Below are 23339 nucleotides of genomic sequence, written 5' to 3' on the forward strand. Positions count from 1 at the left end.
TCCATGTCAACACAACGTCTACTCACTTGAATAACTTTGCAAGGTCAAACACATTGTTTCGGCTTGTGACCGTATAATGCCAAACAATCTAACAAACCAACGTTTTCAGGTGCTCAGGTGCCGCTCATGTCGATAGAGAGTGCACACACTACTGTGTCAACGATGGTCGCGCCTGTATCGAGAAGCCTACAACCAGCTGACGCAATAGCACTACTGGAGATTTAATCCACACACCATAGAATCGCGACCTAGTGAAAAAGTGACGAGAATGCAGTGATGGGTCTTTCAACATGGTCAATGGTGACTCACCAGCCCTTTTAGCAGCAACTTATCCTTTGGATATTCGCAGACGTAATACATTACTTGAGCACAACTCAAGCCGAACAGCCTATGAACATCCCTGAGTACTTTTGAAGCGACCATCGAAGAGATAACGTGCATGAGAGCGAAGATTGTCCCTATCAATGCGGGACCGAGGGTTTCGTTCAAGTCGAGGTCGAGGTACATTTTCACCCACAAGCTGCAATGCGTATAACGGTGAACGACCTATTATATATGACATGAGCAGAACATCAGAAAGTTTGGCAGAGGTCAGAATACTGACCTCGGACAGAACACCCACCGGAAAGCTGTGAAGCGGAGAAGCACACGACTCTGAAAGAAGTGGGAAAGAACGCGTTGTCTAAGGTAGGTGTGGTGATTTGTGTGACCGAAGTCCAGGGGTAACAGAACTTGCCTACATTTGATAGTGAAGCTTATACATGATGATGGCGAATCTCGTAAGAATCTTCTTGCATTTCGTGATCAGCTGCTTTTTAAGTCGACGTCCGCGTATACAGAGCTGTGGCAATGACGAACAAGCTCAAGGATGGACTTAACACCGTTCAGAGCCGTTCAGATAATGGAATTCCGCTGCGTACACGAAGTACCGACACGCATCATTCTGGAAGGAGACCCCACCGGATTCATGCGGTCGATCGACGTCTCTTCAGAAGATGAACCACAATCGTTGTCCAAAAATGAGCAAATGACTCACAGATTACGTATCATGCATGGACAATACAAATGTGGTATAAACGGAAATAACCCTCAGTCAGGAAGTTCCTCAGCCTTCGCGCACATGTCCACATGAAGATCTGTCAGTGTCAGTGTCACGCCGCACTATCGCCTCAAGCGATGTTGCGAATTCTCTGTCATGAGCTAAGATCAGCTTTCAACCACATAACGCATCTGACAGAATGGAAGTCCCATCATCGTGAGTCAGCGGAGAAGTGATATTTCGTTTGTTTGCCGCGCTACCGCCCACAGTAACTGCCTCATCTTCTATGTGTTCCAAATACTATCGACGTTCAGGTTCTGACTTTGTTTCAATGTTCGTCCTGGAGACACCACATTATCTTTGGAAATAATTTTAGTGCCCAGACCGATCATATCGGCACTCGTTCGCAGCAGTGGAGTGCGAACATGGAGAGGTCCTAGACCAGCTGCCACAATATCGTCAACCAACAGATTGTCCTGTTAACCGAGACAATGCGCTGAGACCTTGGCCGCGCCCCATTATTAGTGATGTGTAGAGGAAGATGTGCGATGCAGGACCACGCTATGTCGTGAAAAGCGAGTGATAATCTCATGGTTCAAAAAGACAGTCCAGATTGCGTGCTCATATACGGAAGATGGGAGCGCGCCATCGCGGCGTCTCCCTGTTTATGGTGAGACACACAGGTGCTCACATTGTCTGAATACGAGGTAGCATCCACTAGCGTCGAGATAGGGCAAGCGAACCCAAAGTCAGACTGCTCGCCGCTGACCATAGTGACTCATGTCGTTCATGCCAGTTTGCTCGTAGAGCGAAGGTCCTGGCGTTGGAGGGACCAGTGCCTCGCCGAATACGGGGAAGCCTCAATTCTCCTATATCCTATAAAAATGGGCAGGACCGTAACGTACCATTCATTGATAAATGATCACTTGAACACATTTCTCCGCAACATCTGGCCTTCTTGGTCTTAAAATGCAGTTTCACGGAACAATAGGACATTATCATCATGAGCGTTGGAGAGAGAAACAAACCAGGTCTTTTACTTTGCCACGTGGCTGGTGGCTAGTGGCCGTGTGACAGCGCGCCAAAACAGGCCATTACAGCTCTTTCCTAACCGACGGCACCGTATACTTACAATCTCATCGCAATAAGATATCTTTTCTCCTCGCTACGTGCAACTACACATGTGACGATGGATGTCGAATGACGTCTTTGTGTGCACGGAGATGGAAGTAAGTCTGAGCTGCAGTGGCATCTACCACCGGTCCGCTGACCGTTTCTCAGCATGCGGCTCCCGTCGGCTAGCCGGAGAACCTGAATCAGCACTATATTCAGCACTCTTGGAATTTACTAAGGATTACACAGAGGGCGCGTATTAAGGCATGCAATGCGGCAGCCTTCGTGTCGCACGCACTGTTAAGTAGCAGCGTCCTCCATGTCTTCGGAATTATCAGCAGCGAGCATGGAACACGATTCGGAGAAGAAGAACGAAGAACTTAGGACCCGGCCGCCGTCGGTCGAGGCTCCCGGCGCACCGTCGGCTCTTGACGACTTCCCCGAGGGCGGGCTCCGCGCCTGGTCGGTGGTATGGGGCGGGTTCTTCGCGTTTATAGCCACTTTTGGCATGGTGAACTCATATGTGAGTGGCATGCTAGCTGTGCTGTCAACACTTGACGTTGGATCCTGTCTTACATGTGAATCTCAGGGCGTCTTCCAAGATTATTACCAGACGAGTCTGATGGCGCACTCGTCCTCGTCCACCATCGCGCTTATTGGGGCCCTACAGCTGTTTTTTCTGTATGGTGGAGGCCCAGTGATTGGGCGAGTGTACGATGCATATGGCACAAGTGTGAAGACATCCGCTCTCACTGTCCCTCACTCTTTCACATACCTCCGCAGGTCCTCATCCCGTTAGGGTCGTTCCTGATCGTGTTTTCCCTGATGATGGTGTCCCTGGTGCAGCCTGACAAGCCTTACCAGCTATTCCTCTCGCAGGGTCTGCTCTTCGGCTTCGGCCTTGCGTGCATGCAAGTCATATCCTATCCCGTTAGTGCGCTGTCATAATATAACACATGCTCATACCTCCTATAGTTTCAACCCCACAATGGCCGTCGTCGGACACTGGTTCAGGCGGAAGCGCGCATACGCCATCGGCGTGGTCGCATCTGGGAGCTCTGTCGGCGGTGTTTTCTTCCCCATCATGCTGCAGCGTCTTATCCCCACGGTCGGGTTTCCCTGGGCTGTGCGCGCTGCAGCGTTCATCTGCCTCGGGTGTCTGACAATCTCCTGTCTGACGATTCGGACACGCCTCCCGCCTTCACGGAACCTCTCGCTGCGGGGTTTCATAGACGTTGGCGGTTTCCACGACTGGAAGTACGTGTGCGCGGGTATCGGAGCGTTCCTGTAAGTTACATCATACATTCAACTGACCGAACCCCTGATCGCGTGAAATCAGAGTATTCTACGCCCTCTTTATTCCGTACTTCTACATCCAGATATACGCGACATTCCGCGGCGTGCCCAACAGCTACGCCATCTATCTCCTACCCATAATCAACGCGTTCGGGTTGCCATCGCGTATAATTCCCGGCATCCTGGCCGACCGGTGGGGCTGGTATGTGCTAGGTCGTGCCGATCTCTCCTCGCGTGCTATAGGTGCTGATTCAATGCAATATCCAGTCTGAATGTGCTGGTGCCGTCGACGCTGATTGCGAGTATTATCACGTTGGCACTATGGCTTCCGGCCACCGACCAGGCGTCTATCACAGCTTTTGCCGCTATGTACGGGACATTCACGGGTACGTTGGTGTATTCTCGTCTCCCGAATCACAGACGCTCATTTTGTCATGCTGCAGGCGCTTTCGTCTCGCTGTTACCCGCATATGTATACACCATATCACCTATCGAGGTCTACGGCGCGAGACTTGGTGAGACCACACGCTTCTGTGCTTCTCCGGATCGCTCAATGTCTCGATCTGTCATCAGGGTCGATGTATCTTCTGGTCGGCATTGCAAACCTTGTTGGCACACCAACGGCAGGTGCATTCCTGACAACAATCAACCAACGCGGGTTCGACGGCCTCATTATCTTCACCGGCATCATGATCGCCGCCGGCTCGTTGCTGCTAGGTGCAGTGGGGGTCGTCACAGAGCTACGAAAGCGGAAAGCATTGGATAATAGCCCTTAGTCTCGAAACAATCTTTAGACGGTGCTTGTATTGTGATACACTAATTGTCATAGAATTAGTACGGACAATGTGGATTTGATAGACCCTCAACGCGGCTGTCAACATTATCGATCATGACCACTAACAGCAACTTCAAATGAACATGCAAATTGGATGAAGACGTGGCTAAAAGAGTAATCTGTATTGGAGTCATAATGAACACTTTCCAAGGAAACCAGTTGTGAAACAGCATCAGGAACAACTAAAACTAGCATTCTTGCCTATAACGGGCGCTTCTCGCATTGGACTAAACTAACACCTGGCGTGGACGCAGCACGCGCTGTCAATTGATTTCGACGGACATCCATTTACTATGTCATGTGCTCTGGCTATCTACATGTCGTCTTGCTACTCTTCTCATGCATATGAAAGGGCGTTGGCCCCTTTTAGTCCCCGTCTTCCTCTTCCAACCCCCTCCCCCCAATAGTGCATGTCGAGCCTACTCTCCGTCTTGTTGAGCAGCATAAAGACTTTGGAGTTACCACACGGGTACAAAGTATGTGCTCGTATAGTGTCGAGGACTCGGAGATTCGACGGCGCTGATGTGCTATTCACATTCGAGGCCTATCATAAACGATATCTCTCCACTTTGCGCGCCCTCACCCGCACGTTATATTTTCATCGCGAGACATACATCAGACGAACAGGGAAATTTCATGATTAGCTCGGTTTTCTTGACGGTGCGACTCACGATCATAAGGAGCATCCGTTCTACGACACCTTCCTAAAACGTGAGCGCACTCGGCGATCACTTCTTCGTCGCTTGTGGCGCACTCATAGCGCTCGTGCCTTTTACTTTTATGAAGTACCGTGTCGTCATGCATAGGGCGCCTTGGTGCATGCTGTCTATTAAAAAAATCTCACTCAGATGGTGAGTGGAATGCGCACGGTACTCCAGACCACCAGCGGCTTCTATGCGGGGTCTGCGCGTGCGTGCTCCACTTATGACATACAGCGACTATACACCTTCAACTACTTACATGTGACTGGCGCCATGGCGTGTTGCAGTGGATACTCAACGACTTGCCGCATATACTCCGTCACTTGTCGTATTGAGCCTAACATCTCCTCTCTCACTCACCGTAACGTCTGACAGCCCAATCACCGACACACAACATGGCACACACACTTGGTGAGCCATACTCCGGCAAGAACCCGGTGCCTAAAATCGCGACCAAGCTCACGTCGCTCGTGAACCCTAAGAAGGCGACAGACGCAAAGGCGCAGCAACTGCAGAGCAACCAGCAAGAGACGAAGCAGACTGTGCGCGGGCTCGCAAAGGGCCATGCCGTGCACACGACGGACCCGACGACCGGCGAGGAGTTGGACATTCGTAATGCGAACACGGATGAGGATCTTGACTTGCGCTCGAAGGGCGAGAACGTCTTGAGACATGAGTTTCCGCCTCCTGGTACGTGTACATCATTTTGGAACCCGACAGCGCTCTGATAACACCGCATATATGCGCCTGCAGACCTCGACAAACACCGCGAAACGGTCATTTCCACCACATCCGTCAGCGTGCTGTACATATGCGGCGCATATATGTTTTCCTTCCTCTTTGCTGCTCTGTTCTCCAGTTCAGCGCGCATACTCTGTTTCTCCATCGTGCCACCTTCCCTTCTCGCATACACCTTACTGTTCCGTATGCGCAACATTTCGCGGAGCGACTTCGAGGACCGTGCGTGGCATGCTGAACGCCTCCGCGGGCTCGGCGCTCGCGTGGACCGTGAGGGCGACAACCAGATCGAAGATGGTGATCGTCCGCGAGAGAGCGTGGAATGGCTGAATACTGTCCTACGCGGTGTCTGGCCGATTATCAATACGGACATGTGCGTGTGCTCACCTATGCATGCTTCTCTCCGTTACAACGTGCGTTGATTGAAATACTCTGAAGGTTTGCGCCGATGGTGGACATAGTGGAGGACATCATGCAATCGTCGGCGCCTTCTTTTGTGGTATGAATGACTCTTAGCATGGACGCTCGCTGTGTTAATTCTGCATGCCTGAGTAGCATTCCATCCGCATCTCGGACGTTGGCCTCGGCTCGAACTCTGCGCGTATCACGTCTATCCGCTCGCTTCCAGACGCCGATCGAAGTGGTACGGACAGCATAGGCGAGTCGCTGGAGGTTGACTCGCAAGACATGAGTCCTGAAGACCGCGATGCCCTCGGCGGGGACCACGTCAATCTTGAGGTCTTGTTTGCCTACCGCGGGTTGCCGAGCGGAAACGCCGCGGCGAGCAAAGGAAAAAACCTACAGTGAGGAGGGTCCTCCTTTGTGTTATGGCGATATGCGTTAAAGTAACCATTGCCGACCAGTCTGCTTGTGGAATTCTTTGTAGGGATAAAAGGGATCGTTGGCATACGCTTCCGTGAGCCGCAGCTGATCACGAGCCAGCACGAGCGCATTCTCTAACATTCCATTGAAGCGGTGTGGGTTGAGATCACAGGAGCAGTTGGCATTGCCCGTGCACGGCTCCAACTCATCTCCAATCCGCCATTGTATGTGTGCCTTCCTTGTTTAATTCGTCTGCGACTCCTCACCGAGTCCCGCCAGTGTCAAGGCAACCCTTGTAACGCTACTCGGGATGCCGCACATCACAATTTCTGCCACCCCGCTGAGCGAAAATCTCCCAAACGTGATGAACATCCCTTTCGTTTCGGGCTTCGTGTCGAACGCGATCAACACCGCTTTGGCAGAGTACGTCGCACCAAAGAGCCTGACGGTGGACTTGCAGAAGCTCATCAGTGGAGACGATATCAAGAAGGGTAAGTAAGCGTATTCGCGAAGTCATGACATTTCTAACGCGGAATGCAATGCAGATACGGACGCGATCGGCGTACTTGTTGTGCATATCCATCGTGCTACAGGCCTCGAAAGTGCTGACACCGATGGCAAGTCGGGTCAGTAGCGCATGGTTCTTCGTCCTTTACGGTTTCTGACAATCTCTGCTCGGCTTTGCATGATCGCTCGTAGATCCTTATGTGACACTCACGTTCTCACGCTTGGGCAAGCCGCTGTATTCCACGCGCATCATCAAGGGCGACCTCAACCCCGTGTTTGAAGAGACGGCTGTCGTCATGATCGACGTGAGTACGGTCAAGCTACGTGAGCGACTCAGCTTCCAGCTGTGGGACTCGGATCGGGTTACGGTGGTGAGTCTGTTCAGTGCCGGAGTCCCATTTCACGTCGCTCATGTGTCCAGGACGATATGCTGGGCTACCATGAAGTTGGCATCGCCGGTCTCATTCGTCAGCGCGGCAAGCCTATCCGTCGCATCTCTCCGCTCTCCAACTCCGACTCCAAACACCGCCCCGGCTCCATAGAGTACACCGTCGGCTACTACGGCAAGATACCTCCGAACCCGTCACTCTCGACGGACGGCGCTGACCCGGGCATCCCCAACGACCTGCGCGACAAGCCAGAGTTCAATGAGGCGCGCGCCGTGGCGCTCAATGACGTAGAGGCCGCGGTACTCACGACCCCGCCGGATCACGCGTGGCCGTCCGGCATCCTGAGCGTGCGTGTGCACGAGATCAGGGACCTGGCGGTGCGTCTGAGCGGGAAGGAGCGGAAGGGGAAGGATAGGCGCGTAGAGAAAGGGCAGGACGAGGGCGAGGAGACACAAGAGGAAGCTGAGGGCCTGCCATCCTCGTATTGTACTATGTGAGTATCCAGGCCTGTACCTTTTAGCGGATGGTTGAACTGACGGACTCACAAGCTCATTGAATGACGAACTGGTGTGCTTTTCCTCGTTCTCGTTGTAATTCTTGTGGCTAACGTGTACGCGCTAGGTGTATGAAACTCGCGTCAAACCAATTACAAGCTCTCCAATGTTTAATGCCGGGACGGAGCGCTTCACTAGGGATTGGCGCAAGTCGCATGTTACTGTCACTGTAAAGGATTACCGCATGCGGGAGAACGATGCGGTCCTTGGAGTAGTCTTCATGAAGGTGCATATGTTTGTTCTTTATACTATAAATATAGCTGAATGGCATTTATCTAGCTGTCAGACATCTTCGTCAATGCATCAGAGGTCACCCGTTTCTACTCTCTCGAGCAAGGTGTCGGCCATGGCCGGATCCGCATCTCGCTGCTATTCCGACCCATTGATGCTAAACTCTCCCCAAATCTCCTTGGATTCGACACAGGTACAGTCGAGGTTCGCGACGTCAGCGTCCAGAGCAAGCTCGACCTATCAAATTGCGAAATAAGCATGAAGTCGACAACTACCCCAACAGTGGAGAAGGTCTCGCGCAAGATCGCGGAGAAGCGTGACGATGGCTGGACTGTATGGGTCCATGACGATGTTTCTGCCCTTCCAGTTCGGCAGCGCTACGGCACGGCGCTGCTCGTTTCTTTCAGAGACACCGCGGGGTTCAAGAGCTCTAGCTGCAAGGCACTGGGCGTGCTCTGGTTGCGCGATTTGGTGGACAGCGACGAAGGCACAGTCGAGATCGCACTCTGGCAAGCCAAACATGGGGACTATTCAAGGCTCAAGCTCAACTACGTCCCGCCAGATGGAAATCTTGACTACTGGGACACGGACAAAGGAAACGTCGAACGCATTGGTAGTATCTTCCTCGACATAATGTTCCGTCCTGGCGTGTCTGAGCGTCATAAGGAAATGCTCAGTGGTGCTGGTGCGAAGAAGCGAGCCATGTGGGATGCATATGACAGGCAAAAAGCGGCGGGCATGCGCGACGAAGTCGGGATCGAGGACGAGCGGACGTCGTCAAATGCGGAGACGAGGAGGGGCCAGGATCTCGAGGTTGCAGACAATACAGACACGGGCGCGTCGCAACAAGACAGGACGATGACCGATGGTCCCTTAAATACTACTGGTGGAGATTCGACCTCTGCCAATCAAGAAAATGCCACAGAAGGCACGAACACTGTCGTGTCAACTGGAGACATCGACGATGAGCGGAAGGATGGCGCTGGCGCGCGCGGAATTGCTGACGAGTCCCATGACGACGCAGATTCCTCCGACGATAACAAGGCTAAGGGCCCAATTACGAAGCTGAAAGATTGGAGACAGCATGAAAGGGAGCTGCACCGCGATCATAGGGGCATCATGCAGGTGAAGCCTGCGAGGACTGCACAGTGGATGAAAGACAACGTGGAAGAGGGCGTTCACGCCGTCAAAGATCGTTTCAAGATGCATTCCCGACAACCGGACGTCGAGACAGAAGTCTGAGGATTATTGGACAAGATTGTCTGTGCAGGTACCAGATCCCATACCCATTTATGATTGTGCATACCCATGTTTGATCTGTTTCGTGCAAGGCGCTGTGCTGTTGCTACTCCTCCGCTACTCCTCCTCCTCGTCTGTATAATAGTCAACCGGATGGATTCATATTGTCACTCGATGTATTTGGCCAACGACAAAGATTACTTGACTTCACGTTTTGGTTTTTATCAAGCCAGCCATCAGGTCGAAACTATTTCCGTCGGGCTGCAGGTCAATATACGACCCGGCATTTGACCACCCATCGCTCTCTGGCATTGTGCGCAACAATCCATGGTCCCCGGTGATCCCGATAATCCGCACCTTCTGGTGAGGGGTCGTCGTGGTCAATTCGACAAGTTGATCACTATACGGGAGGGATTAGTGGCAACCCAATATGCTCATAGACGATAGTCACGCACGAGTGCAGCCACCGATCATAGTACAGGTCCATGAATGGCGCAAACGAGCCCTTGTGTACGAGAAAAGTCTCCCACATGGTCTCGAAAGTGGACATGATTATTGCAGCGGTTCGCTCCATGCTGAGCTGCAAGTCAGAATTGGCGGGTACAAGCTGGAGCAGTGACTGGATTGGCGGTGGATTGTATACGTTCAAGCCACAGCCTGGGGATAAGATTATCAGTCAGCAGCGAAAATACGTTGACGAGGCCGAGTGGCATATATGCGTACCTATGACGATCTCAACCTGGCCGCTTGAGAAACTCGTGTTCACAAGGATACCGCCGACCTTGCGCTTCTCTCCGTCGGCACGGACAGCATATATGTCGTTCGGCCATTTCAGGCGTATTTGGTGCCCTTCTGAGCCCAGCACGCCATCCTGGCGGCATGCCTGGACGACAGCGAGCCCAAAGAGGTATTGAACGAACACGAGTCGCGGCGCAGGAAGCTGTGCAAGGGACACCCGCAAGAGAAGGGAAAATTGAAGGCAACCCGCCGGCGACAGCCAGATATTCCCGCCACGGCCCCTTCCTGCGAGCTGGTGAGAAGCGAGCGACAAGAGAGGAGCCGGTACGGTGGACAGAAGACGCGTATTTCTGATCGTCAGAGAACATCAGATCAAGAGAGGGTAGAGACATGCGTGTGCGGCCTACTTGTCGAGCAAGGTCTGCGTGCTCGTGACTACCTCTCCATAAAGCAAAGCTTCACCTATCCCCCAGCCATCAGCAGGAGCAGAGGACTTTGAAGAGCGTCGCGCAGCGTCCAATTCGTCGTAGAACTTGCGTATGTCAAAGAGTGGCGTCCGCGCTGAGGGTGGAATCACCCCGTCTTTACAGACAACCACAATTTTCGGTTGCCAGGAGGTTGGATGTATCTGTTCTGTTGCCGACTCTCGTGCGTCCTGGAGCACTTTCCACTCCTCAGAGGCTGCGTGAAATTCGAATGTGTCGTTACTGTCTTGCGAGGTATATGATTGTTCCAGTGAAACAATTTCGAGCGCATGTAATATCCGTTCGACGATCCACGCCTTAGATGGCACACTTGTTAGAATCTGCGGCAGCGGGCTGGCGGCCGCTGATTTTTGCTCCGGCGGGACAAGCCCGAGTCTTTTTAGGGTGAGACGCAAGAAAGCCTTTCGCTGCTCTTCCGCCGCTGCGATCTCATCGGGTGATATCGGTGGGGAGGAGTTACTCAAGAGAGACGTCGCAGGCTCTGCAGTGAGCGTGTAGTCAATGAGACTGTCCCAGAAGACTGCACGACCTTTCCCAATACGGCATCCTGCTGCAGCGATGCCCGCGTCTTCTACATCAGCATAGCGCGCGACGACCTCGAGGCCTTCGTCTCCCTTCACTGATATGAGATTCGAGGACCCGAGACGGACAATTGGTGTCGCGGGTTCTCCATCATTGGTGCGGACGGCGGCAAGCCGAGAAGGGGCATCGGCATTGCCCAGAAAAACATCTACAGTGCAGTCCGATGATTTGCTGGAAAGCCGGATAGGCCGCTCACCAGTCAGGTTGATGTTAGACATTGCCCCTTCGAGAGTCCTCGACGAATTTGCGTGTGGAGTCCGGCAACGCACGCGGGCACCAATAGAGAGGATCGCTCCGCCGTTCGTGATGTACGATTCCACACGATCGGAAATGTTAGGGTTGGAGAGGGCATTCCGGCAAGAGGGAAAGACCAAGAGTGCGCAGTTGTCTGACCACGGATGCGAGAGAAGTGATTGAGAGGTGATTGATTGCACCGCATAGTTTGGGACGAGGAGGGACCGTAGGCTAGTAATCGACTGCGTGAGCGAAAGGGGGAGGACTTCCGGTCCGGAGAATACCAGAACGTTCATCGCAAGCTGTTTCTTCGTGAAACGTGAAATAACTCTCCCGTTTGAATCTACTGGTTTTCGGCTGAGTTCTTCGCAGATTGTAGAGCTGAATAACTCCTACATGCCTCTAATTTTTGTAAGCTTATTGCGAGCGATTAAATGCGCAACGTCAGTGAAGTCCCGAAAAATAAGAGGACGATTATCACATACAATGAACGCTTTGTGTATCTGCGACAGTTTTGAGATAGAATATCTCCGAGTCAGGGCAAGAACTTCTACTACTACTGCAGATGATCCAACTAGCTGGGGCCCTGGCAGGATCCGGAGCGGCGCACAGGATCTTCATATAAGACTTAGCACCCCCTCCGGGACAGCACATTTTGATGCAACAAGTATAGCTTACATCGAATTACCGTTTGCTGGAAAACTGGAGCGCTCCGCTGTAGCTTTGTGGTCCAAGCCTCAGTGTCAATCAGATCTCAGCCACTGTCACCCCTCAGGCCTAATAAGGCAAGCGTAGTATTCAAGTCTGCCACAACACGAACTGGATCCAAAATCCTCGAGCAGAATGGATATGGATTACAGTGGACGTAGGTCTCATAGCTAATTGCATTCTAGTAGACTAACCGAGAATATCTGTGAGCAGGCAGGGTTGTTGCGGAGTTCGGAATCAACGGTCGGAACCATGTTCCCGACATGGCTGGACCCAGCAAATCACAGCCACAATTCACCCAAACGGTAGACCGTTGTTTCCAGAGCCCGTCCATCCCCGCCCGAATTCCGCTTACGCACACATTGAGTTCAACAGGTCCAACGATATGGAATCAGCTGTGAGGACTTCCCGTATGCCAATCCTTAGCAATGCTGCAGTTGACTTTACGGAGAAAACCTCGCCTACGGTAAGCCCCAAACAAGGTATGCATTGCGCATCCACGGTACACATGGGAGTATAGATGTAACCAAGGTAGAACCGGGATTTACTCAAATGTATCCTATGCTAGCTTTCTGACACGTCTATCACGTTCCTCTAGCCCCCGTTCTGGCGTTCTCGTAATTATTTAGGAACCATTGAACGGTATCCTGCAACGCTACGACATGCATGGTGTAACGTGAGTCCCGATCGAAAAGGAGCACCAATGTTTCATACCTTCATCGAAGGGAGTGAATCTGAATTCGCCCATGAGCGACAGCAGCTTCTTGTTCGACGCTGGCTTGCGGAACTGCCCATCTGCTTGCGTTGTGTCAAGGATGTATTCGCCTTTGTAGTTCATGGCCTTCACAATCGCGTCCGTGAGCTCCTTGACGCTGACTTCTTGATCTTCGCCGACGGAAAGAATCACAGGCTCGACGTCGTCGTACTCGCGCAGTTGCCAGATAAAGAGCTTCGCGAGATCGCGTGAGTAGATGAATTGGCGAAGCGGCTTTCCCGAGCCGCCCACGATGAAGGGCGTGCCATTATCTGCAGTGAGAAAATGTGAAAGGGGACATGGAAAAAACTATCGTGTCGCGTACTCTGCGCGAGATAACACTTGTGGATGAGAGCGGGTATGACGTGTGCGGATTCAAGATTACTGAAGTGCATGAGGTCAATTTTGATGGAATGTTGATAGCGCCATTGACTTACAAGTTGTCGTGTGGTCCAAAGATACTCGTTGGGATTGCTGACGTGAAGTTACAGCCGAACTGATCTTTATACGCACTGCCGTGGAGCGCATTCAGACGGCCTGTGTAATTACGACATTACTCGGCGCGATGCGCACCGATTCTGCACATCCACGAGTCGCTTCGCGTGCGAGTACCCGAAGTTACTTTCATGAGGGAGCCCAAGGTGGATTTTCGTCTCGTCGAGCGGGTACGTAACCTTGTCGGGGAAAACACACGTCGAGAGGCAGGAAATGACCTTCTGTGTCCCCGTGAGATGGGCCGTGTGTAACACGTTGTCGTTGATGAGGATGTTGTCTCGGAGGAAGGTTAGCTGTATCAGCAGGTCAGCTGTATGTTGAAGAGTCGCGGACAGGAAGCATTGCCTTGCATTTCATGTTGATGTACAGTCCGCCGACTGTGCGAGGCCAGGGTGTAGATGGATTCATGAGGTCCATTCATATATTCCCATCTACGTCAAGGCTCACCGATTGCCGCGAGGTGTATGACGTGGGTAGGCTTGTACTTCTCGAAGAGGCGCTTTGTCTGTTCAGTGTCCCTGTGTACCCCGTCCTATCGAGTCGTCGTGGAAGACTACGAGTGACCTCACCTCAGGTCCGCCTCGGACGAACTGACGAAGATCCACTTTTCACCAGGCTTCTTACCGAACCTCGAGCCCTCAGGCTCAGTCTCAATGACATGCTGAATGGCCTTCCCAACAAGACCTGTGCCTCCTGTGACGAGAATAATGGACATGGCGTTGGAGTAGCAGTGATGGGAGGGTGTAGAGAATGGTACAGGCAAGACGCGCGCGTTGCTCCTAAATATAACAGCGCTCTGAGCGCAGCTCATGAGACATGGTTGGCCCTGCTTGGTACAGTGCTTAGTAAATTTCCGGGCTCATAGGACTCATGCGCATTTGATGAGAGTAGCCAGACAGACGTGAAATCTCACGACAGGCTAACTCGTTTTTTTACAGACCAGGATCTGCAAGAGAGGCAACATTTCGGTCCTGGGTACAGTGCCCATGTCGATTCAAAGTCTGAGTAGTCGCTGCGAGACGATAAACCCGTGAAGTCTCAGAGTTGAGTTCTGGGTCACCCGCACTGTTTTGAAGCCGGGTGAGATTGGCCAGTGATAGGAAGAGTGCTTCATGAAGCATCGAGTTGTTGAACGAGCTCACAACAAGCATTCAGAATGTTAAAGTTGCAGCTCTCAGCAAGATCATGGTGGTCAAGACTCAAGAGAGTCAAGGAACATAGGCGCCCGAGCGCATCCTGATCACCTCCCGCCACTGCAGTAACTCTCAACACCAAGTATGGCTGACTCGGTAATCCTTGTTACAGGTGGAACAGGCCTGGTTGGCAGTGCTATCAAGCACATCATTGACACCGAGCCGGCGGGCTCCCGGTTCGGGAAACGGGCAGGCGAGCGATGGGTGTTCGTCAGTTCGCAGGAGGGCGATCTGAGGTATGTGAATGGAACGCGTGCTTTACGCTCAACGTATTGATTGAATCGAAAGTGATCCGGCGCAGACCAAGAAACTGTTCGAGAAGTACAAGCCTACGCATGTCATTCACCTAGCCGCGCTCGGTATGCAGTCGTGCGCTTGCCAGGCTGCACGGGAGAGCTGATCTTGTATGCAATATGCACTTATCTGACTAGTCGGCGGGCTGTTCAAGAATATGAAGTACAAGGTGTGCCTGCTTCGTACCTAGTCCTTACAGCCCGCTTACGACTAGCACGTTCGCAGCTGACTTTCCTGCGCGACAACATGCTCATCAACGACAACGTCCTGCACTCCGCGCACCTGACGCAGACAAAGAAAGTCATCTCGTGCCTTTCGACCTGCGTTTTCCCTGACAAGGTCACATACCCACTCGACGAGACGAAGATCCACCTCGGTCTGCCGCATGAGAGTAACTTCGGTTACGCGCACGCGAAGCGGATGGTAGATGTACAGAACCAGTGAGACAAGTGTCCGCGCGATGATCCACCCTGTGCTGACAGCCGAGGTCAGTGCGTACAAGGACCAATTCGGCTCCAACTTCACGTCAGCCATCCCGACGAATGTGTTCGGTCCTAATGACAACTTGTGAGCATCTCCTTGATCCCACACCCTTCCGCAGCTTATGGTGTGCCACAGCGAGCTGGAGGGCTCGCACGTCATTCCTGGCCTGATTCACAAATGCTATCTCGCGAAAAGTGAGTCTCAGATGTAGTCGGAGGCATGGTATGTCACTGACTCTTGTTGATAGAGAATAGCACGCCTTTCGTTGTATCCGGTACAGGCAAGCCGCTGCGCCAGTTCATCTACTCATACGACCTCGCCAAGCTCTTCATCTGGCAGCTGCGAGAGTACGACGATGTCGAGCCTGTCATTCTGTCTGGTACGCCGTCCTACCCATAGACGCGTTGTTGCGTGACTGAAGCACCAAACCTTCAGTCGGCGAAGATGAGGAAGTTAGCATCAAAGAGGTTGCCGACGCGATCGTGCAGGCGATGGACTTCCACGGCGAGTACACGTTCGACACGACACGCGCGGACGGGCAGTTCCGCAAGCCCGCGAGCAACAAGAAGCTGCTGTCGCTCATGGGCGGTTTCGAGTTCACGCCATTCGACAAGGGTGCATACTACCTCTATCTTGCTCGTCGAGTTTGCGCATGGCTTACCATGATCTTGTGATGTACAGCGCTTAAGGACACGGTCAAGTGGTTTGTCGAGAACTACAACACAGCACGGACGGGCGTGAAGGCATGAGATCATTTCGAAGAAGGGAGAAGTTCATGATCAGGCGGATTGCGTCGGACAATCCAGAACATGTTTGCTTAAGCACAGACGAGACGATATCCATTGATATACAACATACAATACCTACAAAACTCAAGCGTGCGATCATGAACGGCGCTGAAAGAGCTCAGTACGAGAACATGCGCTCTGCCTTCTAGAGTCTCAGCTACTCCCATTCCAGCTTAGTCTAGGACGTGATGTGAGCATGCTAAAGAGGGACTAAAGGGAACATGCACTTCACCTCCTGAACCGCCTCGTCTACCGCTTTATAGAAGCATCTAAGCACTTCGATTATGTCGCCCATAATCATTGCCGGCGACTCTGTGCATGGCGAGCAGAGGCGCTGATCGTGCTCCATGCGATCAAGGCTCGTCCTCACCATTCCTCGATCCATGCGGATATCCAGTCCCGCAGTGAGCCGCTTCTTCATGTGCTCCCGCATCAGAGGCGTCCACCAGCACGTCGGGACCACGCCGGTCCACGGCCTCGCATCCGGGTCCGAAGGCGCTGGCTGCCGTTTCTCGACGCACCTTGAGTTTATACGCAATGCACAGAGAGCAGGGAGCCAGCGCACGTCGTTCGTGAGGCGCGCCGCGTTCTCGCCGCAGGCCTGCAAGAAACGAAAGAGGCGGTGGTACGCCAATGCGGGCGCGGTCTCCATCTCGGGGCACCACGTCCCCGGCACCAGCTCGCGCCCGAAGAGCTTCCGCGCCGCGCAGTTCGCCTGTGCCTCCAGCTCGTAGCAGTAGGCGGCGAAGTACGCGCGCAGCGGGTCGCGGTCTATCAGCGCGTCGACTTGGGCGTCTACCCGCGCCGAGGGGACCTGGTACTTCTGTGCCGTCGCATACAGCAGGAGCGCCTCGCGGACGTCGTGCAGGACGATCTCGTCGCTGAGTTGTCCGTAGCACAGCTTCAGGAAGGGCGAGACAACGCAAGCCGGCACGGACAGCTGCACCGGCGCGGCATCCGCAGGTCTGCCTGACGAGGGCGACAGCATATCCCGAAAGACGGGAGATGATGCGGCCATCACCAGTCTGTGCACTTCGAATTCCACGCTGTCGCTGGAACGCAGGACCACGTCCGCTGCGGCCATGTCGTAGGCATGAGGGCGGAGGAAGTTTGAAAGGTTCTCCTCGTTTTCGGCTCCCTCGTGGTTCTCTGTGGCTGCATATTGGTCGGGTTGTGGAGAGCAGAACCTGTACTTATCGTCTACCCTCCCGCCCGCCTTGCAATATCCCAGGAGCCGCTCGTAGCAGCCTGCTGTGAGGTGCTCCATGTCTCTCTTATACAGCATGGGAAAGCGCGCACCCAACTGGGAGCTGTTCGACAGTACCACTCGGGCAGCTTGCAATGCGATGTCCTCGCAGTCGTTGTAGCACGCGAGGTCGTACACTCGGAGCGGTGCAGCGCGCAGAAACGACAGCGCCGACTCCTTGAGCAGCGTGATGACATGCGGTACGTCGTACTTGATTGCGGCCTTCAGTGTATCGCGCACCTCGTCAAGATCGTACAGGACGGGACGCTGCATGGGGTAGCACATGCTCAGGAGGTTGTTGATCGTCACGCTGTCTTCGATGACCTCAATGGAGGGTATATCGCTGGATGTCTCTCCCTCTGCATCACTTGGCTGCGGGAGACGGAACATGCTCTCCCATAGCGGAGATGCCTCGGACAGGATAACAGAGTGAACTTTGAACTCCACGCCGTCTGCGGTGACGAACTTTATGTCGGCTGTGTGCCTAGTAAATGGGTGGTCTCGTGCGCGCCGCTCTGGTGCGCGTCCTGCCGTCCTAGCTGCGAACTTGTCAGAGATGTTGCCACGATTATGGATGAGATTATATTCACAGATATCGTCCTGGTTTGGTTCGATAGACATGGTGTTCTTTCGCACTTGATCGCGACCGTTTATTGAACTTACAATCGAGGATAGTAGCAAGAGCAGTGACGGTGAATATGCGCCGCAACACGGTGCAACACTTGAATGTGGCGTGAAGCAAATCACGTGGTTTGTCACGCTTCGCGTGACGGTACGCGATGTTTTCCAGGAGTTAGAGTCCGGAGTAGGCACCCGTACATAGCAGTACAACTCTTTTCTGCGATGGAAGGTGGACTTATAATCCTTACAATGCATGCAATTTTCTCTCGCATCGTGCAGAGATGAGTTACACCTGTAACAACCAACAGATTAGCGAACAGCGATGGGCAGCAAAGCGGCGAGCATATCAAGTGTTGTGCGATGCAGCATGTCTGCTGAGCACGTACAATCAACAGGCTAGCGTCATGGAGCGCGACGGGTGTCGGGAAAGGGGACTCGCCGTGTTTTTTCCAGTGACCGCGTCGATGGTCTGCAATAGCCGTCAAGGAAAATAATTCTCAAGGAGCAGCAACCGGGACGCCTGGGCCTCCGAGCTCGATGGACCCGAGAGACCGACCAGTGATGCATGAAGGGCTGTGCAAGACAACAGTTGCAGGTAGACTTCGGACAGAGACGGACACGCGCGGACGTCCCAGGATCGCGGTGCATCTTACCCGTCATGGACAAAGTATGCGGGATTACGACAACCATCTGTCGAAAAGTAGTGTCAAAGGCCGCGAATACCCATATTGATGCTACTGTGTTTAAGACGGCGTACCTTGCGGTATATCGCTTACATTGCCGTGTTTCCGAGTGATGTCGATGGGTATCCAGTTGAGCATTGGCAAGAACGCTCAAACATTGCGGCGAATGAAAGAGGCAAACTTGTGGCATGAACCGATGAAGCAGGTCGTCCACGTCCAATACCACGTGCGGAGCAAGGGGTCGCCTTCAGGGGCAATGAAGGGGACGATCCCGTACGCCTCTACATCTCCAAGTCCTACAGCGAAGACTAGTCGTGTGCGAGTAGTTTGCGCGGGCGTGGTGCGGATTTTATTCATTTCCGAAGTGAACCACGCGAACCGACTCCGCAGACCGCAGTGCTTCCATCGCGTACAGCGCCCCGCTACTGACGCCAAGACGGACGCCTTACGGACGCCCTATAAATTCGCCGTGTCAGACTCCTGATTCTCTCGATAGCCCCCTCTCTTCCTCGCCCATCATGTCTTCCCAGATCTCAGACGTCCCCACCCCGTTTTCCCCGCTCGTCAAGCTGCAGTTGCCGTCTCCGGAGGAGTATCGCAGTCGCAAGGTCGCATTGATCTCAGGTGAGTAACCACGCTTCGTGGACGCGTCGTCCAGGCGTGACGATGACGGGTCCGTGCAGGAATCACCGGTCAGGATGGCTCGTACCTGTGAGTATTTACAATTCCAGAATGCGGAGGGGGGATCGCCAATCACAACTCGATCTTGTCTCATGTTGCGCCTGACACTGATATGGCATCCCTTGTCATCGGGAATCGGGAGCTTGCCATCCTTAAAGCAGGTCTTCAGGCTTAAAGCCAAATCCAGTTCCCTCTGACCTCGGGCGACTTGTGAACCTTGTAAAGATGATGCATCTTGGACATACTCTCACTCGCTTAAGCGCTTAAAGTCGGATTCGGACACGTCTCTTATACTATTTTCTTGCATATCCTGCACAGTACAGAACTCCTGCTATCCAAAGGATACGAAGTGCATGGCATCATCCGGCGTTCTTCGAGTTTCAACACGAGTCGTCTCCACCACCTATACGAAGACCAGCACGAGCGTACGTCCACGCTCGTCTGACGCGCCCAAATCTTGACCCATTCGGCACTCCACAGGCCCGAACAAGTTCAGGTTGCACTACGGTGACCTGAGCGACAGCACAAACCTGGTGTACATCATCGCGCAGGTCCAGCCCTCGGAGGTGTACAACCTCGGCGCGCAGTCGCACGTCAAGGTGTCGTTCGAGATGGCGGAATACACAGGGGACGTCGACGGGCTGGGCACGCTGCGCCTGCTGGACGCGATCCGGACGTGCGGGCTCGAGCGGCACGTGCGGTTCTACCAGGCGTCGACGTCAGAGCTGTACGGCAAGGTGGTGGAGACGCCGCAGAGCGAGACGACGCCGTTCTACCCGCGCTCGCCGTACGGCGTCGCGAAGCTGTACGCGTACTGGATCACGGTCAACTACCGCGAGGCGTACGGGATGTACGCGTGCAACGGGATCCTGTTCAACCACGAGAGCCCGCGCCGCGGCCGCACGTTCGTCACGCGCAAGATCTCGCGCGCCGCGGCGGACATCTCGCTCGGGAAGCAGTCGTGTCTCTACCTCGGCAATCTGGACGCGCAGCGCGACTGGGGACACGGTGCGTGGCAGGGGCGTGCAGGGCGCGCGCGCGGCTGACCGCATTTGCAGCCGCGGACTACGTCGAGGGCATGTGGCGCATGCTGCAGCAGGACAAGCCCGAGGACTTTGTGCTCGCAACGGGCGAGACGCACCCTGTGCGCGAGTTCGTCGAGAAGTCATTCGCGATTCTCGGCATGAATATCCAGTGCGCCCCCTCCCCTTCCTGCGCGCTATCTTGATCAAACCCTGACTGTCTCTGCCCCTGTAACTGACGCTAACAGATGGCGCGGGTCTGGAACAGGCGAGGAGGGTGTGGACGCGAGGACAGGGAAGGTCGTCGTGAAGGTCGACTCGGGATACTTCCGTCCGGCCGAGGTCGAGTGCGTCGCCTCCGCGCCATTTTCGTTCGTGCCGTGCCGGGAATTGACCGTGCTGTGTCTGTTGACAGGTTGTTGCTCGGCAACCCGGCGAAGGCCGAGCGCGTCCTGGGCTGGAAGCGAAAGGTCGACTTCGACTCGCTCATCAAGGAGATGGTGGAGGCGGACCTCAAGGCGGCAAAATCGCTCGTCGAGGACCAGAACTAGATGTGGCGCGCGTGCGCACAGGGGGCGTAGGGTGTATGTCTTCGTGGACCCTTGGTGTCCGTTGTCTCCGAATAACAATGACACGTTGTATTTTACGACACGCGGATGCGAAATGTGAAGTCTATTTTTTGCCTGATCGAGCTGGATGGACAAATTGTGAGTCGATCGTCGGTGTGCATCTGTGTGCACACGGGCGCGGCAATGTACCGACGGTGGTGAGTGCAGTTGATCTGTGCTTGGCTTCTTGACCTGATGGTATCCATTAGCAGCCTCATCATTGGCAGCTGGTCTAGAACCTCTTCATATTCGCACTCCATTGCTGCGAATGGGTGCCGATATGATCGGTCTGGGCACGATGAATTGCCTCATGGAAAATGTGATGTCTTCAGGAAGGACATTGCAACAAGATCAGAACTTGAACGTCGTTGATATTTGAAACACGGATGGAAGATGAGGCAATTACCGTGGGCGGTGGCGCGGCAACCAAACGAAATATCACTTCTCCGCTGACTGACGATGATAGGACGTCCCTTTTGTCAGATGTGCCATGTGGATGAAAGCTGATCTTGGCTCATGACAGAGAATTTGCGACATCGTTTGAGGCGGTAGTGCAGCGTGACACTGACCCTGACAGATCTTCATGTGGACATGTGCGCGAAGGCTGAGGAACTTCCTGACTGAGATTGTTTCCATTTCTATCACGTTAGTAGTGTCCATCCATGATACGTAATCTGTGAGTCATTTGCTCATTTTTGGACAACGATTGTGGTTCATCTTTTGAAGAGACGTCGATCGACCACATGAATCCGGTGAGATCTCCTTCCAGAATGATGCGTATTGGTTTTTAGTGTACGCAGCGGCGGAACTCCATGTATCTGCCCTTGAGCGGCTCTGAAGGGCGTTGAATCCATCTTTGAGCTTGTTCGTCATTGCCACAGCTCTGTATACGCGGACGTCGACTGAAAAAGCAGCTGATCACGAAATGCAAGCAGATGTTTACGAGATTCGCCATCATCATGTATAAGCTTCACTATCAAATGTAGGCAAGTTCTGTTACCCCTGGACTTCGGTCACACAAATCACCACACCTACCTTAGACAACGCGTTCTTTCCCACTTCTTTCAGAGTCGTGTGCTTCGCTGCACAGCTTTCCGGTGAGTGTTCTGTCCGAGGTCAGTATTCTGACCTCTGCCAAACTGTCTGATGTTCTGCTCATGTCATATTCAATAGGTCGTTCACCGTTATACGCATTGCGGCTCGTGGGTGAACATGTATCTCGACCTCGGCTTGAACGAAACCCTCGGTCCCACTTTGATAGGGACAATCTTCGCTCTCATGTACGTTATCTATTCGATGGTCGCTTCCAAAGTACTCAGGGATGTTCATAGGCTGTTCGGCTTGAGTTGTGCTCAAGTAATGTATTACGTCTGCGAATATCCAAAGGATAAGTTGCTGCTAAAAGGGCTGGTGAGTCACCATTGACCATGTTGAAAGACCCATCACTGCATTCTCGTCACTTTTTCACTAGGTCGCGATTCTATGGTGTGTGGATTAAATCTCCAGTAGTGCTATTGCGTCAGCTGGTTGTAGGCTTCTCGATACAGGCGCGACCATCGTTGACACAGTAGTGTGTGCACTCTCTATCGACATGAGCGGCACCTGAGCACCTGAAAACGTTGGTTTGTTAGATTGTTTGGCATTATACGGTCACAAGCCGAAACAATGTGTTTGACCTTGCAAAGTTATTCAAGTGAGTAGACGTTGTGTTGACATGGACGAGGCATTGATATTCTACCCTATGCAGTGTTGCATCGGTCCGTCTCTTTCCATTGACACTCGAACTGTTCGTTAAGCACATACGTTCAGGCCGAGTATGCTCTTGCAGCGAGCACATGTCAGGTCTTATACAACCAATGCCTTGACGTTCGGACACATTGGATAGGTACCGACGATCTTCATTGTGCAATGGTAGGCTATGATTTGTCTACCTCTACAGTATACTTTCGCGCGCTGACCTCGTCTGCAGTTATTATATCTATACAATCTGGATCTGTACGTTTGGCGTTACTCAGTGCGCTCTGAGCTCTTTAGTGAGAATGAATGCAGTACTGGGTCAACGTCCGTACAAGTGGCCCCTCACGATATTTATGGCAAGTCCAATCACCTATTTCCCTCATGATTCTCACAGTGCATTCTTTCCTTTCGCGTAGAGCTTCCTCACATTGAGCTCGTTTAGTAGGTTAAACCAGATCTTTCCATACTTGAAACACTCACGTCGAGTCTATCAGTTCTTGGTTACGGTGGGCTCCCCCTTTTA

At 53.1% G+C, this 23339-nt stretch overlaps 9 protein-coding genes across 9 annotated transcripts in view; 5 read left to right on the top strand and 4 right to left on the bottom strand.

Moving 5' to 3' along the window:
* Positions 1-507, bottom strand: part of POSPLADRAFT_1154385 (hypothetical protein) — a gene marked incomplete at both ends in the record, with an annotated part of 2102 nt that extends 1595 nt beyond the window's left edge. Inside the window, 2 exons of the mRNA XM_024486844.1 lie at positions 150-196; positions 306-507. Coding sequence (XP_024335026.1) covers positions 150-196; positions 306-507 — 249 coding nt within the window. The remainder of the gene's footprint in view (positions 1-149; positions 197-305) is intronic.
* A 1964-nt stretch (positions 508-2471) lies between these two features.
* POSPLADRAFT_1049472 (hypothetical protein) lies at positions 2472-4224 on the top strand (the record flags this gene model as incomplete). Its single annotated transcript, XM_024479754.1, has 5 exons — positions 2472-2675; positions 2742-2863; positions 3716-3834; positions 3892-3963; positions 4022-4224. The coding sequence occupies 5 exons, from the start codon at positions 2472-2474 to the stop codon at positions 4222-4224; spliced, it is 720 nt and encodes a 239-aa protein (XP_024335027.1).
* A 1155-nt stretch (positions 4225-5379) lies between these two features.
* On the top strand, positions 5380-9467 carry POSPLADRAFT_1049473 (hypothetical protein; the record flags this gene model as incomplete). Its single annotated transcript, XM_024479755.1, has 11 exons — positions 5380-5674; positions 5738-6095; positions 6161-6221; positions 6278-6525; positions 6824-7035; positions 7090-7170; positions 7244-7422; positions 7473-7933; positions 7989-8007; positions 8062-8220; positions 8274-9467. The coding sequence occupies 11 exons, from the start codon at positions 5380-5382 to the stop codon at positions 9465-9467; spliced, it is 3267 nt and encodes a 1088-aa protein (XP_024335028.1).
* Positions 9468-9604: 137 nt separating this feature from the next.
* POSPLADRAFT_1185086 (hypothetical protein) lies at positions 9605-11799 on the bottom strand (the record flags this gene model as incomplete). Its single annotated transcript, XM_024489129.1, has 4 exons — positions 9605-9864; positions 9920-10121; positions 10188-10552; positions 10610-11799. The coding sequence occupies 4 exons, from the start codon at positions 11797-11799 to the stop codon at positions 9672-9674; spliced, it is 1950 nt and encodes a 649-aa protein (XP_024335029.1). The 3' UTR covers positions 9605-9671.
* An 880-nt stretch (positions 11800-12679) lies between these two features.
* POSPLADRAFT_1067550 (hypothetical protein) lies at positions 12680-14175 on the bottom strand (the record flags this gene model as incomplete). Its single annotated transcript, XM_024482198.1, has 8 exons — positions 12680-12866; positions 12926-13237; positions 13291-13349; positions 13403-13477; positions 13539-13753; positions 13806-13837; positions 13908-13978; positions 14030-14175. The coding sequence occupies 8 exons, from the start codon at positions 14173-14175 to the stop codon at positions 12796-12798; spliced, it is 981 nt and encodes a 326-aa protein (XP_024335030.1). The 3' UTR covers positions 12680-12795.
* A 540-nt stretch (positions 14176-14715) lies between these two features.
* POSPLADRAFT_1173649 (hypothetical protein) lies at positions 14716-16297 on the top strand. Its single transcript, XM_024488244.1, has 9 exons — positions 14716-14889; positions 14942-15012; positions 15085-15116; positions 15173-15387; positions 15440-15514; positions 15566-15624; positions 15678-15809; positions 15866-16045; positions 16112-16297. Exons 1-9 carry the CDS (start codon positions 14738-14740, stop codon positions 16177-16179), a joined length of 984 nt encoding a protein of 327 aa, XP_024335031.1. The 5' UTR covers positions 14716-14737; the 3' UTR covers positions 16180-16297.
* Positions 16298-16515: 218 nt separating this feature from the next.
* On the bottom strand, positions 16516-18906 carry POSPLADRAFT_1049477 (hypothetical protein; the record flags this gene model as incomplete). Its single annotated transcript, XM_024479756.1, has 5 exons — positions 16516-16530; positions 16589-18003; positions 18128-18185; positions 18472-18554; positions 18843-18906. 5 exons carry the CDS (start codon positions 18904-18906, stop codon positions 16516-16518), a joined length of 1635 nt encoding a protein of 544 aa, XP_024335032.1.
* Positions 18907-19286: 380 nt separating this feature from the next.
* POSPLADRAFT_1153699 (hypothetical protein) lies at positions 19287-21022 on the top strand (the record flags this gene model as incomplete). The annotated part of the gene is made up of 7 exons (XM_024486765.1): positions 19287-19392; positions 19452-19479; positions 19768-19874; positions 19930-20457; positions 20508-20643; positions 20720-20818; positions 20887-21022. The coding sequence occupies 7 exons, from the start codon at positions 19287-19289 to the stop codon at positions 21020-21022; spliced, it is 1140 nt and encodes a 379-aa protein (XP_024335033.1).
* Positions 21023-22291: 1269 nt separating this feature from the next.
* POSPLADRAFT_1154644 (hypothetical protein) overlaps positions 22292-23339 on the top strand; it is a gene marked incomplete at both ends in the record, with an annotated part of 2816 nt that continues 1768 nt past the window's right edge. Inside the window, 4 exons of the mRNA XM_024486866.1 lie at positions 22292-22359; positions 22411-22493; positions 22603-22649; positions 22711-22772. Coding sequence (XP_024335034.1) covers positions 22292-22359; positions 22411-22493; positions 22603-22649; positions 22711-22772 — 260 coding nt within the window. The remainder of the gene's footprint in view (positions 22360-22410; positions 22494-22602; positions 22650-22710; positions 22773-23339) is intronic.

This window comes from Postia placenta (genome assembly GCF_002117355.1).
Source record: "Postia placenta MAD-698-R-SB12 unplaced genomic scaffold POSPLAscaffold_15, whole genome shotgun sequence".
NCBI classification, from domain to species: domain Eukaryota; kingdom Fungi; phylum Basidiomycota; class Agaricomycetes; order Polyporales; family Adustoporiaceae; genus Rhodonia; species Rhodonia placenta.